Genomic DNA, 17,709 nt, shown 5'->3' with positions numbered 1-17,709 from the left:
TCTTTCTCAGTATTTGTTCTATTAGCCTTGTCTTTTCCAAAGTAAATCCTACAAGACACTAGTTCCATGGCCAGTAACAGGTGATATTGACAGATAAGTTTGCACAGGGATGAACTAAAGTCAATCAGGTTTGTTTACTGAAGAACTTCTCAAAGCTATTTCAGTAGTCCTCCCACTAATCTGCTGTGTTGCTTTCCATGATTTCAGTACCTGTGGTCAACTGCAGCCCCAAAATATATATATACATATATATATATATATATATATATACACACATATATATACACACACACACACACACACACACACACACATATATATACATATACATATATACACATATATATACATATATGTATACACACACATATATATACACACATATATATATATATATATATTTTTTTTTTTTTTTTTTTTTTGAGATGGAGTCTTGCTCTGTTGCTCAGGCTGGGGTGCAGTGGCATGATCTTGGCTCACTGCAATCTCGGCCTCCCAGGTTCAAGAGATTCTCCTGCCTTAGGCTTACAGGTAGCTGGGACGATAGGTATGCCCCACCATGCCTGGCTAATTTTTGTATTTTTTTAGAAGAGACAGGGCTTTGCCTTGTTGGCCAAGCTGGTCTCAAACTCCTGACCTCAAGTGATCGGCCCACCTTGGCCTCCCAAAGAATTATAGTTGTGAGCCATTGCACCCGGCCTGCAGCCCCAAAATATTAAATACAAAATTCCAAAAATAAACAATTCATAAGTTTTACATTGCATGCTGTCCTGAGTAGCATGATGAAGTCTCACCCTATGACACTCTGTCCTGCCTGGGAAGTGAATCATTCCTTTGTCCAGTATATCCATGCTATAAACGCTACGAGCCTATTAGTAGCCCTCTTGGTTATCAGATCCACTGTCGAGGGATCACCATGCTTGTGTTCAAGGTCCATAGCAGCCTAATACTATATCACAACACCTATATCATTCATCTCAGTTATCTCATAATGTAGGTATTTTATCATCTCACATTATCCCAAAAAGAAGGATGAGTACAGTACAATAAGATATTTTGAGAGAGAGGGAGACCAAGAGACTATATTTACCTTTTATTATAACATATTGTTATAATTTTCTATTTTATTATTATTGTTATTGATCTCCTGCTTTGCCCAATTTATAAATTAAACTTTATCATAGGTATGTATGTATAGGGAAAAAACAGTATATACAGTATAGGGTTGAAGATCATCCAAGGTTTCAGGCATCCTCTGGGGGTTTTGAAGTATCTTCTCTGAGGATATGGGGACTACTATAATATGCTTTCATATGTCAGATCCTACAAAATAATACTTTCAAATGTCTCTTACCACTTTTCAGGAAATCTACATGTGCATCCTTGTGATGAAGTAGTTCCACATCGTAATTGGCAGATGTGTTAGCATGCTGTTCTTCCTTGAAGTAAAATTTCAAACATTTAAAATAATTTGATTTTGCTTTCAAAATAATAAAATTATTAATTATTCATTTTGCTTTTTGTTTAAAATGAGGTCAAATACATTCAATAATAATTACCTAAAAAAACAGGACAATCTATTTAAAGATGCACATTTTCCATGCAACATAAACTCCATTAAAAAACTACTGGCTATATACAGGTAATAAAGTATTTAATGATTTTTTTTTTACATTATGTCAGAATTAACAAAGATGACCAATTCAGAAATTTTGAATTTATTTTTGCTCCAAAGGCATTGTCTTACCAATATTTTTTATATACAAATAAAATGTAATTGAAATGATTTACATAAATTTAAAGTGAAATCATTGTTAAAAAGAGGAAATAGCATCTTTAAATACCTACGGTGAATTAGCAAATGCCAATTATAGAAAACACAAACTAATAAACAAGTTTAGTAACTTGTTTTCAGTAATAGCAAATAGGAATTTCAACATTATTTTCCAGAAAACACAAAGATTGAAGAGTCACACCAGTAGCACACAAATATGATCAAATTTAACAGGCAAGCTATCAGATTATTTTTCTTATAACATATGACATTATATATATTAAAGTGTACCTATTATGTTATTTACTTGTTAATTGCTTCTGCATCCAAAAGGTTCTACAGGGTATGCCTAAAATTTGTATTGAAAAATCAGCCAACGGCATTAAGAAATGAATAATAAAAAATTATATTTGTCATACAATTTATTGTTCATAATATAGTGGCAGAAAATAGAAACTGGACTGTAACAAAAATTTGAATTTTTGATATAGTGGCTACTTTATGTTTGCAAACATAATCAATACAATTAAATTCAATTTAATTCAGTACAAACTCATTCAAGCTTACTACAGGCCAGGCACTGTGCTAGCCCTAAAACAACTTAGTGATAATATTAATATAATGAATAGGTAGCAATAGATTCCTTAAAAAAATCCACCAGTAAAATCACAGGGCACACATCTATGGTCTTTCAGTTAGAGAGTAATAAACTAGTTTAGAACTATGAGCTATTTTCTCCTAGTTAGACCTATTAGCTATAAACTCCTTCATACTGGGTGGGCAACAACAAAAATATAGAGAATAAAAGATCCACTAGAATATGCAAAGTAAGCAAAATCTAATTACACAGCTGTCAGGAAAAGAATCACAGAATAATAATTTAAAACAGAAAATATATTTTGATGAAAACAATGAGAGCACAACTTTTTTTTAAAAAAAAAGCTCATATAACATGTTCTTATTAGAAAACAAAAATATAGTATTTTATTCTGTGATCCTTTCTGGTTGCTTTTTATTATTTACTGACCTGGTCAAAGACATTGAATGTGGGCTAGCAAAATAGAAAATATGATATGGGGAGAAAAGGTAAAGGTTCAATTAAAATAAATAACACATGTCAAGCAATTATTTTTTTATTTATATATATATTTTTTATATTGAGATGGGATCTTACTATGTTGATGAGAGTGGTCTCAAACTCCTGGCCTCAAATGATCCTCCCATCTCAGCCTCCCAAGGTGCTGGGATTACAGGCATGAGCCACTGTGCCCAGCCTCAAACAAATATTTAAAAAGCAAATCAGGGCTTTCAAAATAGCAAGAAAAAGAACTGCCTACCTTCATTGGAATATTTGTAATAGTAGTTGAAGCCAAGTCAAAATGTTGCTGTACTAAAATATTCAATTTGGTAGCAAGATGCCGTCCTGCACGAACACTATGAACTTCACTGGTTAAAACTGGGGACAACTACAGAAAAATATGCAAGAAAAATAATCCACAAAATATTAATTCATTGTAACTGAGTGCAAATATTTTACTAAAAATCCATTAAAATTAAGTATTTTTAACTTTTTGAAGGTTGAAAAAAGGATCCATAAATTAATCATAATTATTTTAGCAATATATTTTCATTTATTCATTCATTCACTCATCACACACATATTAATCAGTCTGCTATATGACAGAAACTGTGAGTAGATAGAACATAGCTGTGACAGACACAATCCCTGTCCTCCTGAAATTTAGAGTAGAATAGTCTGTTATTTAAATATATTTCTTTTTTTTTTTTTTTTTTTGGAGACCAAGTTTCCCTCTTTTTCCCCCGGCCGGGGTGGAATGGGGGGATCTCGGCTCACCGCAACCTCCGCCTCCTGGGTTCAGGCAATTCTCCTGCCTCAGCCTCCTGAGTAGCTGGGATTACAGGCATGCGCCACCATGCCCAGCTGATTTTTTGTATTTTAGTAGTGACGGGGTTTCACCGTGTTGGTCAGGATAGTCTCGATCTCTTGACCTTGTGATCCGCCTGCCTCAGCCTCCCAAAGTGCTGGGATTACAGGCGTAAGCCACCGCGCCCAGCTAAATATGCTTCTTTATAATTTTTACTTATTTTTATCGATATGCAAAATGGATTTGAAGTATACTGTAGAAAAATAATTTATTTTGTCGGGAGGACAAACCACTGCAGATAAAACTAAAAGAATGTGGAAATCACCATAAAAATTTCATTTTGTTACCAATAAATAAGGCAGCCAGAGTAGTATACAAGACAATACAAAATCTTACTTATTTGAGGGCAATAATATTTATTAGAAATAAATTTTTCATTATCATAAAATAAAACTAACATTACCACATTATCAAAAGAGGCAAAAAAAGTTAATAAAAAAGAGGCTTACACTGGAACTACTTAAAAACACAATGATAGCAATAATGACTAAAAATACTACTTAACTACAAAAATTCATGAAATAAGGTAATATTCACAATTACCTTATTCAAATTTATTTATAAAGTAAAACCAAGATTGGAAAATAAGATTTTTCCCTCTGAATGTGCAAAATTAATTTTTTATTGGAATATATTTTTGGTAAAGAATGTACTGCTTTTCTAGTAAGGAGAAAAGATTTTTATAGAATAAAAATAATCACTAAAGTAATTAAAATTTTAGGAACAATACAAACTATGCATGGTTTGTAACACATTTTGATAAACATCAAGAAGCAGGCAGAAAAGAAAACACTTTAAAATCTACAATTATATCATAAAGAACCAAACTAGATGGCTTGCCATAGAGATTTACTTTGAAAACTCAAAATATTTTCTTGGCAGAAAATATTGCCAATGGACCATTTTAATGATAACCCTTCTCAGTATTTATTATTAACCACAGTGATCTTTTCTTTCATTATTTCAACACTCACCTCCTTTTTAGGACGATCAGATACAAGGCTGTCTTCACCAACCGGGTAAGTATGGATCAAGACCAACTCGCATTTTTGAATCTGCATAAGACTTAAAGGGAAACTTTTCACTTAAAATATAAGAATATATAGTATGTAGGGAACTCAGGCAAGTAAACTATTAAAACCTTAACATATTAAAACAGCATATTGCTGTAATCAGATATTACGGTTAACCCAAAAGCTAAATATTAGAAAGGCAGTGTATGTAATTGCTATACCTATATGAATACTTAATGAGTATACAAATTTAATTCAAATGCAAAAATAATGATTTTCTGTGCTTGAAGGATAAAATAAAGAAAAAATTCTTACAATTAAGTATAATTTTCAATAGATAACTGCAACAGTGAAAATGGATATATCTTGTATTAATTTCCCTTATAGTAATTTTTTTTAAGGATAAAATCAGGCAATACTAACCATTAGCTATAATTTGCTATTTCTAAGAATATAAGATAGTAATACTAAAAATTTCCCCCAACGTTTTATTTTGAAATTTCCAGACCTAAAGGAAAGTTGAAAGAAAAGTACTATTTAATGAACACCCATATGTCCTTCACCTAGCGTCACTGTCAGCTATATTTGCTTTCTCTATATACTATACCTAAGTAGATGTACACTTTTTAATTAAACCATTTGAGATAAGTTGCAGAGGGCACGACATGTAGTCCTAAACATTTCAGCATGCTTTTCCTAGTGAGAATAATCCTACCCATAACAATAATACCTAAGAAAATTAATAATCAATCTAAAGAAGTCCACATTGCAATAGTTCCAAACATGTCTTTATTAGCTGTGACACAATCACAAATATACAAATTGGTCTCTGCCCATACTTCCTGGCAGAGGGCTCCTAAAATCTTTGTAACTTCCTAAATAGCAGGGATGCTAGGAGCATCTTTTGCTCTAATAATTGGTTTCTGACCCCAGTTCTTGACACACAGCTCATAAGTTCCTTGGAATTTCCTGAGTGACAGGAGCATCTCTTCTTCTACTGATTGCAACTTTAGTGGAATCCTAGACAGCTACCCAATGGGGGCTGGTCACCAGAAAGACCAAGCAACGATTAGAAGCTTGTCAGCTTTCAGCCATACTCTCCTATCCTTCAGAGAGGGGAGAGGAGCTAGATACTGAGTTAATCATCAATCATCCTTATATGAAGCCTCCATAAAATTCCCTAAAGTATGGGGCTCAGAGAGTTTCAACACATCCATGTGCTAGGAGGGTGGCACACCCCAAGTCAACAGGGACAGAAGCTGATGCACCTGGATCCTTCCAACCTCACCCTCTTCATGTGGCTGTTCATCTGTATCCTTTAAAATAAATCAGTAAACTGAAGTCTTTCCCTGAATTCTATGAGCCATCAGAAGAAATTATTAAACATAAGGAGGAGGTTGTGGAAACACCTAATTTGTAGCCAAGTCAGACAAAAGTGTAGGTAACTTGGGGAACCACTGGTTGAGACTGGTGTCTAAATGAGCTACAGTCTTGTGGAACTGAACCTGCAATAACTAATCTGTGTGGTCTGTATTAACTCCAAGGAGTGTCATAACTGAATTGTAGGGCACACAGTTGGTATCCACAGGGTTGGAGAATTCACTGGTGTAGAAGAAAAACTCAAACGTTTAATCAAAAGTACTAGTGTCAGTATAAAGGGAAAAAAAAAAAAAAAAAAAAGAAAAAGTTTTTAAAAAGTCACACAATGTAACTACTTGTTTAGATGTGGTAAATACTGAATAATGCCATGAACAACTTGCATATTTTACAATTTTTTTAAAAAATTAAAATTAATATTTTTTTTTTTTGAGACACGGTCTTGCTCTGTCGCCTAGGCTGGAGTATAGTGGCAAAATCTCGGTTCACCACAACCTCTGTCTCCCAAGCTCAAGCAAGTCTCCTGCCTCAGCTGCCTGAGTAGCTGGGACTACAGGCATTTGCCACCAGATCCAATTAATTTTTGTATTTTTTTGTAGAGACAGGGTTTTGCCATGTTGCCCAGGCTGGTCTTGAACTCCTGAGCTCAGGTTATCTGACTGCCTTAGCCCCTCAAAGTGCTGAGATAACAGGCATAGGCCATTATACACAGCACATTTTATAAATCTGAAACACAACTATAAGAATAAACCATCAAAACAAATACACATTATAAATCTACGTATTATTTTATCCCTTTGATCACCTTTCTTGTGGGAGAAAAGTAAAATATTAAAGTGAAAGGGAAAACGAAAAAAAAGTTTCTGATCAAACATACATTTTTTCACTAATTTGTTGAGTCAGTTGAGAATTCAGAGAAATGCTACCAATCACTTTTAAGTCACTGGAAATAATTATAGTGAAATACATATAACTATCAAAGTGAACATATTGATTTCATTTATGTTATACTCATTATACTCACTGATCTGAATTTGCAGCAAGCTTGTTATGTTCATGAATTGTTTCCTGGACACAGTCTTCAAGCATTCGCACATGGCTATCACTATGGCATGAAAAAGATATAGCAAATTTAAAGGAATAAACAGGAAGAGAAAAAGTTCAAAACACTCTTCAGCTGTATTATCTTGCTATAGACATTTAAAGTTACTTCAATAAGGACTACATTTAGTGTGCTCAGTCATACCAGCAAACAAGTGAAAAGCTAGTCAGAAAAAATATTAACCTACATGATTACCAACTAAACAGTTTTCGATAAGTATTTTTTTTTTTAGAATGAAACACAGCCTCAATATTAAAATGCAAAATAATAAAAAAAAAAATCAGCAAGGTCACTTGTAATATTCTTAAGTGTAAACATGTAAACATGCTGTCCCTAGTTTTTCGAAAAACTACAACAGGACCTTAAAATTTCCACAGTGAAAGAATTGCTGTAATCAACATCTCACCTTTTTGCATTAGTAATGCAGATTATTCGTCCTCTATTTCCAACACGTTCTGCATTCTCCATGAGTAGAGTACGAGCCTCATGTTGGTATTCGGTAATTTTGCAGAGAGTTTCCACTGCTGCAACAAGACCATGCAGAATACTGCAGCACTCTGGATCTGCCCGAGGATTAGGAGGCCCAACAGCAGCTAATGCTGCCATTAGCTAAGTAAAGGAGAAAACAATTATGTTGACAAGAGTATGTGCAATTCAGATAAGAATATTACAAGAAAGAAAACTGCACACCAACGTTTCTTACATACATGGACACGAACATTCTTAAAAAAATAGTAACAAACCAAGTCCAGTAACACACAAAGAAGAATTATACACCATGATCAAGTGGGATTTATTCTAGAAATACAAACTTTCTTTAATATATAACTATTAGTTACTATAATACATCATACATCAATAAAATAAAAATCACATAATCATCTCAATAAACACAGAAACAGCACTTGACAAGATCCAAGACCTTTTCATACTTTAAAAAAAAAAAAAACTCAATAAATTAGGAATAGAAGGAAACTTCCTCAAGAAGATAAAGGACACCTATGGAAAAACCCACTGATAACACCATACTTAATGGTGAAAGACTGGATGAATTCTCCCGACACATCAGTAACAAAGATGTTTACTCTCACCACTTCTGAAATTTAACACTGTACTGGTTGTTCTAACCAGGGCCATAGGAAAGAAAAAGAAAGAAAAGAAATCCATGCCAAACTCAGTGGCTCATGCCTGTAATCCCAGTACTTTGGGAAGCCAAGGTAGGACAACTGCTTGAGGCCAAGAGTTCAAGACCAGGCTGGGCAACATAGCAAGACACTGTTTCTTCAAAAAAGGAAAACAAAAACTAAAAAATCAGTTAGGCGTGGTGCTGTTCACTTGCAGTCCTACCTACTTGGAAGGCTGAGGGAGAGGGAGTGTTTGAGCCCAGGAGTTAAGCCACTAAACTCTAGCCTGGGTGATGAAGAGAGAGATGAAAGAAAGGAAAGAAAGAAAGAGAAGAGAGAGAGACAGAGAAAGAAACAAAGTTAAGAAAGAAGGAAAAAAGAAAGAAGGCTAGAAGGCAGGAAGGGAGGGGAAAGAAGAGGAAAGAAAGAAGAAGGAGAAAAAGAGAGAGAGGGAGGGAAGGAGAGAGAGAGGGAGAGAAATGGAGGAAGAGAGAAAGGATGGAATCCAGATTGGAAAGAAAAAGGTAAAACTATTTCTATGTTGCAGATAACATGATCCTATATTTACGAAATCCCAGGGAATCCACTAAAAAACTATTATAACTCATATACAAGTTCGGCAAACCTGTATTATACAAGATTAATACACAAAACCAACTGTATTTCTATATACATGTAATGAACAATCTGAAGATGACATTGTTTTTAAAAATCCCACTGTAAACAGGATAAAAATAAAATACTTAGAAATAAATTTAACAAGCAGTACAAAACTTATACTCTGAAAATAACAAAACATTGTTGAAAGAAGTTAAAGAGCTAAACAAAGGAAAAAAGCATACCATGTTCATGGATTGGAAGAGTTAATATTGTTAAGATGGCCATATTATCCAAACTGACCTACAGTATCAACATAACCCCAAACTTCTTTGTGGAAATTGATATGGTGATTCTAAAATTCATGACATTGCAAGGGACCCAGATTGGTCAAAACAATCTTCAAAAAGAACAAGGTAAGAAGAGTCATACTTCCTATTTTTAAAACTTACTACAAAGCAACAGTAATCAAGATAGCATGGTACTGGCATAGGATAGATATAGAGACACGGAAACATCTATAACATGTGGAAAACGTGTTACATGGATAACCAAAGCTAAACATTAAACATAGACAAGGTTATACATAATTTATACAAAACGTAAATTCTTTCACATATTCTTGAACACCAGTGATTTGCCACATAGTTGCTTTCACAACTGAAGTTTCCCCCTCCATTCACAATTTAAAAGCAATGAATGGGATATCATGTACCTTCACCTTGAGAAAGCAGAAAGAAATAGGAATTCCTTTATGACCAGCACACCTATCCATCAAATGCATGCCTTTACTGCACTGCAGAGGTGCAGTCAGTAGGTAGAAATCTACACAGATTTGTATTTGTTTTTATTCATATACTGCTAGAAAGCCTTCACACTTCTTTCACAGTACCCTTTGAAAAACGTAAATGCTTCTTTCACAGTATTTAAAAAAGACAGTACAGTGGAAATGTATTGGAATTCCTAAAATTGCTTTTTCAAGTAATAGTGTATTAAGAACATTCTGGAATGATATTAGTGCAAAGCCAAGCCAATGAAGCCTGCTTGAGTGAATTACCTCAAAAGAGTGAAAGGCTAGCTATGTTTACATATCTTACAATACTAATCACAAATATTTTAAGATCAAACAGTATGATAAAACACATTTTCCTTAAAAGTGCTCTATTTAAAACTCACCTCAGAGAAAAATAAAATAAATAAAATTTTAAAAAAAGAAAAAGAAAACAAACAAAAAATTAAAAAATGAAACCTCAGATGGGCTTGTTACCACTGTATAGCACCCATTAACAAAAAAATTTTGACATAAAATAATTCAAGTAATGTGTTCAATTATTTCACTAAAGCCTGTTTCTTGTGTTGTTCATATTCATCAATGAAGAATCTAATAAACTGAAGTCTTCTACCCAATTAAATAATGGCAAAGAACATATGCTACTAATAACTCAGTATTTTTAGACAAATAATGTTAAAACATAAACCTAACTGGTTGAGCATGAGTTGATTTCTGCTTCCTCCACTAAAATAGAAGGGATTTTACTTTTTAAAAAACATAAACCAGGGCTTGGTGCGGTGGCTCATACCTGTAATCCCAGCACTTTGGCAGGCTGAGGTGGGTGAATCACCTAAGGTCAGGAGTTCAAGATCGGCCTGGCCAACATGGTGAAACCTCGACTCTATTAAAACTATAAAAATTAGCGGGATGCCTGTAATTCCAGCTACTTGGGAGGCTGAGGCAGGAAGAATTGCTTGAACTCAGGAGGCGGAGGTTACAGTGAGCCGAGATAACACCATTGCACTCCAGCTTAGGCAGCAAGTGAAACTCCGCCTCAAAAACAAAAAACAACATAAACCAAAAAAGAAAGAATAAACCTACAAGCATGAAGAGAATGGAAGAAGAGACAACAATAAACGAGAGATGTAACAAAGATGTATAAAAACGGATGAAAAAGTGGTGATGAACTTAATAGGACTGAATGCACAGAAATCTAAGTGCCAGTACAAGGCAAAAGGCAAAATAATATACCCTGCAGAATCCAGAAGAAGTTCACAAACTGGAGGCACCAATTACCAAACAAAGCAGGGGTGAGGCAAGATACTAAAAATGTCAATAGCTTGAAGTCAGTTTAAGGAACAACGTTGACTCCCAGATCTTACTTACATCCTACCCATGTAAGTAACTACCTCTCCCCTACCCCAAAAGATACAGAATCACATTCTTCGGAAGAACTGAACCTGAAAGGTATCAAACATGGATATATGGGTAAAGCCTATATCAAACAGGATACCAAAAGCACATTAAGAGAGTAAAGATAAAATACTAAATCATTACTGCCCAACAGAACTTACTGTGACAATGAAAATGTTCTCTATCTGTGCTGTCCAATACCGTAGCCACTATCTATGAAAGGCTTATGGTGCATCGGAAATATATGCTAATGCTACAGAGGAAATGTAACTTACCCTCTCCCAGCCCCCAAAGAGCTGACAACCAAGTTTACAGCATACAGATAATTGAGTAGAAGAGATCTGGAGACCCTGAACAGTCCCGGAGAGACCATCTGTCAACTCCAATATTTGGAGGTCCCCTAGTGCAAACAATCAGCTTAAACTACAATGAAGTATAGTCAGCGATACCTACTCCACAATGTGCAGATTTTCTAATCTGCCATTTAGTGCTTTGCTTTTAAATAAGACTGCCTAGCTAAGTGTCAGCAGGCATTTAATAAAAGCCTCACCAAGAAAAGAACTGTGAGAACACAAAAGGGACAAAAGAAAATGTCAAACTAATGTTAATGCCTACAGGTAAAACTATACCCATAAAACAAGAAAAGGATATGATGAAAACAGACATAATTAGAGTATAGGTCAAAGTTCTTGGAAATTAAAAGTACAATCAAGTAAAGAGTTCTATAGAAGGGTTAAAAGCTTCAAAAAAAGCAGAATGACTGACAATGAGATGATCAGTGAGAAAAAGAGTAAGGAATTTAATGCAAGCGGTCTAACATTCCAGGAATGAGTATTCTTGAAAGACACAGAGACAAGAACATTATTAATGAAACAATGCAGGGAAATTTTCCTGTACTGGAAAATATGAAGCGTAGCACAATGGATGAGAATGGATCAATGCCAAGGCACATCACTGAGATTCTAACAGCTTTCAGGGAGAAATTATATTAAAAAAAATGGTGTTAGACTTCTCAACATTGGAGGCTATAAAACTTACAATTTTGTGGAGTATATAATGCCCTCAAAATTTTGAGGAAAATGTTATTTCCAACATGAAATTTCTACACCCAAAGTATCAGCAAAGGGCAAGGTAAACTACAGGAATTCCGGAGGTTATGTTCTACCAAAACAGAAGATTACATAAAGACAGAGGAAAAAAATGGGATCTGAGAAATAGGGAGAGAATGACAGCAGTTCAGTGGGCCTAGAAAGCAGCCAGTTCAAACTGGAGCAGAAGACTGTGCTCCAAGAAGCTCCTGAGGGGACAAAATCAAACTGCTGAACTATCTAACACATCAAAATATTAGGCAGTTTTGTAGAAGTATGAAGAAAAGCAGCAATGGATATTATGAAAACAAAACACACAAAGGGGAAAAAACAGAAATAACAAATAATTCCAGAAATAAACAGCTGTATAAGGAAATAATCATATATATTACTTGGCTTAACAGTGAATAATACTTTATGTAGATGTTATTATGCAAACATGTAACTTTGAAATAACCAAAAATTGTGATATATTTCATATTGAGAACACAAGAGAAGGGGGCAAGCATTACACACATGAAGGTCAGGAGTTCGAGACCAGCCTGGTCAACATGGCAAAATCCTGTCTCTACTAAAACATACACAATTAGCCAGGCAAGGTGGCACATGCCTGTAGTCCCAGCTGCAGATCCAGCTTGGAAGGCTTAGGCAAAAGAATCGCTTGAACCTGAGAGACAGAGGCTGCAGTGAGCCGAGATCACGCAATGCACTTCAGCCTGGGTGACAGTGAGACTTCGACTCAAAATAAATAAATAAATAAGTAGATAAATAAACAGATAACTCAATAAACAGGAATAAAAACACGTTATTTAGAAATCTGGAAGTAAATACGACAACCGCTAAAAAATGGAAGTTTGGTTGGGGGTGCTGGGTGTAGGGAAAGACTAGAATGGAGATAGCTGTTTTCTTTTAATATTACTTGGCATTTTAACACTATATGCAAATACTAGAGTGATTTAAAAAATTGGTCATTTTTTAAAAAGCATTACCACATTTAGATAATTTTTACAAATGGCCACAGCTCAAAATCTAATCATACCTCCTGTAAATTTTGGTCTTCTTGAGTCCAAGAATTTAAAACATGTGCTCCAGAGTCACTCACAATAAAATTCACCTAATAAATTCCAAAGAAACAATTAGTGTTCAACTCTAATTTCACTCAATCAGTAATGTATTTTAAAATAACATGTAATTTCTAACACTGTTTCACTGATTCATTCATTCATTCATTTTATAGTTATAAAATGTAGAATACATGCCAGGTGCTACTGCTGGCACTGGGTATATGGGAATAGAGTGATGAATAAAAAAGTTCTGTCACTCACAATGTGGGGAAAGTCAGGGGAAGGGAGTCTACTGGGACAGAGGGCACTGTGGGAAGAATACAAACAAATAAATGAACAAGATAATTTCAGAGAGTGATACATACTATAAAAAATAACTTAGCTACTTTAGATTGGGTGGTCAGAGAAGGGCTCTCCATAGAAGTGGTAACTGAAGGCAATCCAAAATGAATGAAAGAAACCAGCCACTGTAAAAGTCAGGGATAGGCAATCTGGGTACAGCAAACAACAAATGCAAAGTCCTCTAAGCATATACCCTTGAAAGAGTGAAAGTCAGAGCAGGCAGTTGGGGAGGAGACAAACTCAGAGAAATAGGCAGGAGCTGTATCATATAGGGCACTGAAAGCCAAAATAATGGATATGGACTTTCTGCTAAGTTTTAAAGTAAAAATGCAAATTTGAAAATTTGAAATTATCTGCTATCAGGTAAGATAATGACAAGAACCATTTTTGAAAACTTATCAAATGATGATTCTGACCCATGTTCCTTTTTGGGTAGAAGGTTAGATTTCTTTGTTTACTCTGGAAAATATGATCTAATCTATGATCTTTTTTCCTATACATCCATGAAATACCAGTTTTCCTTCCTTCCCCAAAAGGCTTATCTGACAGGGACATATTTTACAAGCCACTTTACTTAGATTTACCTCTTTTAAAGCTTACAACAAGGAAGCAAATGTTACACTTACATGGGAGGAAACTGAGGCTTGGAGAGATTAAGAAATGATCCAAGTCACACTGCTGGTAGCTGACCATGCCTGTGCTCTAAATCAGTTATATTCCCTCTCATTATATGTTTTTATCCTACATAGAATGCACACAAATTTTAAGAAGGGCTTATATTTTAATTTGGAATATATCTGAATGTATAATATTGGACTATGTTCACCTTTACTGCCCTATCTTCCTCAGTCTAAGAATTGGCTAGGTCCCAGCCTAGGCTGCTGAGACAGAAAACAAGTCTTCCACTTGTGGCTATCCAAATGACTTTCCCAAAATCAGACATTTAAGATACTGAAATCTAAGATAACTTTAATACCTGGAATTTCTATCAATCATCAATTTCTCTTCTTACTGATAAAACCATTTCCACTCAGTACTCTTAAAAGTATTTCTTTCTAACATGTCTAAACCGTACAGCAGTTTAGTATATATTCGCTAAAACTACAAGCACCCAGCCAGCTTAGGTTCAAACTCTGGCTCTGCCTCTAAGTAACTATGTGACTTAGGACAAGTTTCTTCTCTTTATCTCAGTTTCTCCATCTACAACAGGAAGCAATAAGACACTCAGCTGATACATGCCAGCACAGTTTGACAACAGCTCTCAATGGTCAGCCTGTGTTCTACACAGGTTGTTACAGATTTTGAATATTGCTTCAATTATTACGGTTCCTACCTAACTGGACTGTTATGAGAATTAAAGAAATTAATAAATACGAAGCATTTTGAAATATGTCTGGCACATGTAAGTGCTCAATAATTATTAGCTGTTATTATTACTGGCCCCAATTAAATATCCATTATATATTAATCCCAAAGGGCAGCATTCTGTACCACATTTTTAAGTACTGAAGTCATAATCTATAGCAAATTCATATACAAAAAAATCATTTATGCAATTAAGTACATCCCAAAATCATGATTTTGTTTGTATTTTACACTCACCAGCTTTTTGAAAGGAAATATGTCATACATGATTCTACAATATTCCATGGAAGATTCTACTGAGCAAGTCCACAATGATTTAGATATGGGAGCCAAAGGAATGATTCCTTGGGTTCTGTTCTTCACAAGCATATCAAACTCCACATGCTGCCTGCATGATTCTGCCATGTAAGGGCAGTGATCCACAACAAACACTGTTTTATGAGATTCAGAAAAAATCTTCATTTTGTTTTAACCTGTAAGGGGAAAATATATTAGCCAAATATTTATATATAACATTTAATATCTTAAATTTTTTCTAATTTTCTCAAGAAGATTGTCTTTCCCTCAAGAAGACTTGCTGGGGAACACGAATAATATGTTCAAAGAAATCTGTCCACAAAGGACAGTTTAATTAAGTCATAACCAGAAAGCAACTGTATCAAAACACCATATTAGGCTGTCACTCTACCAGGCACAGACAAAATTACCAGTGCATACATTTTTGATTTTGCTTTTAAAAGGAACTTAAAACTGTCAGAAGAAAACATTTTGACATTTAATTATATTTGATTCCCTTACATATACCAAGCATAATGACAAATACTCTTCAAATACACTTTTATGATCCTTCCTAATTGACATTAGTCACATATAAACCCCAAGAAAGTATTTTTGGGATTCCCTCCACGGAAAATGTTTGAAGATTTCTGAAAAAGGGGGACTGGGGATTAGGGGTGAGGAATTAACAGGAAAGAGAAGTGACAGCAAAAGAAAAGGCCAAAACAAAGATAAAACATCTCCTAAGATAACGCATATCAGGTCTTCGCCTTAGGATAAGCACCCCAACTTCACACTCTTCCCTTAGCTTTTGAACATCACAGTAATTTACCAGGCACACCAGAAAAACTTAGTTGCTACCATCACACTGGTGTGGAGGAGGAACTTTTAAAACTTTTTCTTATTAAAACAGAGCATATGGTACTCCCCTGCTTTGCTAACAAAATCTTATACTGAATAGACAATTCACATTCGAAAAGCACATGGCAAGCAAAGCCAAAGTGTTCATCAAAACGAACTGACTTCTTAAGATCCAGCTATTTTCACCTCCTGCTTTCAGACGTATCTCCCCTTCATGCAAAACTCTTTGAGAAGCCTTCTAGACCCACTTTGCTGGAGGGTAGGTGGTGGAAAATACAAGGTGAGCGGATAGGGAAGACCTCAGGTTCGAGGTTCGCTTACTTTCGTGCCTGGTCCTGGAAGTGAAAACGAACAGACGCTATGGACCACAGCCTCTCTGGAAAAGGCTGCTGGCTGGGTAGGGAGAGTCAGCGCACAGTCGGGAGTGGCTGGTGTCACAGACAGGGGACTGTGCTTTCCCAGATCATCTCCTAGCACACCGGTCCTTCCCAGGCTTCCTAAGTGCAGGAGCGCGCGTGCGCGTGCACACTCACACACTCGGGCTCGCGCGTGCGCACAGCGCTCTCCGATAGCCACCCCCACCACCCCACCAAGCCTCCCTTCCCCCTCGGAGGGCCAGGCGCCTCAGTCGCCGAACAGGAAGAGGGCGGGGCCAAGGAGAAAAAAAAAGCCTCCACCCCTCGAGATTTTCCACCCGCTAATTTTCCCAGTCACCCATTGGGAAGAAGGATCTGGGCGACCTGAAAGCCTCCCAAAAAGCGAAGTACCAACCACAGCACTGGCTAAACCAGCCACGGCACCTTAAACGTAGGGCCCACCCACTCCGTCTCCCCTTCTCGGTCTCTCCACCCAGGCCGCTTTCCCCTGGAAAAACTCGCGAGACTTTGCAAGAGGCCCAGTGAAAACCTGAGAGGGGAGGACTAGTGAGGGACATAAAAGGGCCCCGCCCCGCCTGCTCGCGCAAACCGACGAGGGGTCGGCTCTGCCCCACCGTAACGCGAGGAAGGAAATCTCGCGAGCTTGGAGTCCTCCCGGCGCGACGGTCGGAGGCGGTCGGCGGAGGTGTCTCCCCAGCCGGTGATGGGGCTGAACACCACTTGCCTCCCGGCCACCCATCCGCTGCCTCTGTCTGGTTCTGCGTCTGCTCGCTAAGGAGGCGGATTAGAGGCGCGCAGTCTCTTCCCTTGGGTGCATAGGTCCGGGTTGGTTGAGTCATTGAGTCGTCGGATCGCCACAGCTGAAGCCTGCGAGGGACTAAGAGGAGAGTAAGTAGACTAAATCCAGGGACAAGAGCGGTGGTGGGCGAGTCGCGGGCGTCCTTCGTTGAGGCCGGTGCCTTGCGCCTCTGGAACCACCGGCGCCGGCTCGGCCACTTCCAGCCGCGGGCTCCGAGCTCCCGGGAGCCGGACTTTTTCTTCGCATCCCCCGGCTCCGAGCTCCTCTTAATGGAGCTGCTGTTCAGAAAGTTTAATGAAAAGCCTTGGCCCTAACCCTTCCGTATCTGCTTTCTTCCTGCCTTACCCACCTGCGAGCTCACCACCGGACGGGGGACCCTTTCAGTCACCTGTTAGCAGCGTTTGATGAAGATAACTTGT

General features: G+C 36.7%; 2 protein-coding genes across 10 annotated transcripts in view; one reads left to right on the top strand and one right to left on the bottom strand.

Moving 5' to 3' along the window:
• Positions 1-16,995, bottom strand: part of INTS13 (integrator complex subunit 13) — a 32,207-nt gene extending 15,212 nt beyond the window's left edge. Inside the window, exons 1-8 of one of the 4 annotated variants that reach the window (XM_032283982.1) lie at positions 16,436-16,995; positions 15,215-15,450; positions 13,246-13,320; positions 7,619-7,821; positions 7,135-7,215; positions 4,695-4,797; positions 3,112-3,240; positions 1,355-1,439 (exon numbers count right to left, since the gene is read on the bottom strand). In XM_032283982.1, coding sequence (XP_032139873.1) covers positions 1,355-1,439; positions 3,112-3,240; positions 4,695-4,797; positions 7,135-7,215; positions 7,619-7,821; positions 13,246-13,320; positions 15,215-15,439 — 901 coding nt within the window. In that variant the 5' untranslated portion in view covers positions 15,440-15,450; positions 16,436-16,995. The remainder of the gene's footprint in view (positions 1-1,354; positions 1,440-3,111; positions 3,241-4,694; positions 4,798-7,134; positions 7,216-7,618; positions 7,822-13,245; positions 13,321-15,214; positions 15,451-16,435) is intronic. The other 3 variants (XM_032284010.1, XM_032284000.1, XM_032283991.1) reach the window with 3 other exon arrangements.
• Positions 16,996-17,045: 50 nt separating this feature from the next.
• The window catches only part of FGFR1OP2 (FGFR1 oncogene partner 2), a 27,396-nt gene continuing 26,732 nt past the window's right edge, over positions 17,046-17,709 (top strand). For 2 of the 6 annotated variants that reach the window (XM_032284061.1, XM_032284055.1), the window contains exon 1: positions 17,304-17,379. The gene's annotated coding sequence lies outside the window, so the exon portion shown is untranslated. Of the gene's footprint in view, positions 17,382-17,709 lie in introns of all 6 variants that reach the window. The other 4 variants (XM_032284080.1, XM_032284070.1, XM_032284046.1 and 1 more) reach the window with 4 other exon arrangements.

The sequence above is a fragment of the Sapajus apella genome, unplaced genomic scaffold, assembly GCF_009761245.1.
Source record: "Sapajus apella isolate SASKATOON/1434 unplaced genomic scaffold, GSC_monkey_1.0 scaffold2, whole genome shotgun sequence".
NCBI lineage: Eukaryota > Metazoa > Chordata > Mammalia > Primates > Cebidae > Sapajus > Sapajus apella.
The sequence above is the reverse complement of the archived record's forward strand: the minus strand, read 5'-3'. Positions and strand labels throughout refer to the sequence as shown.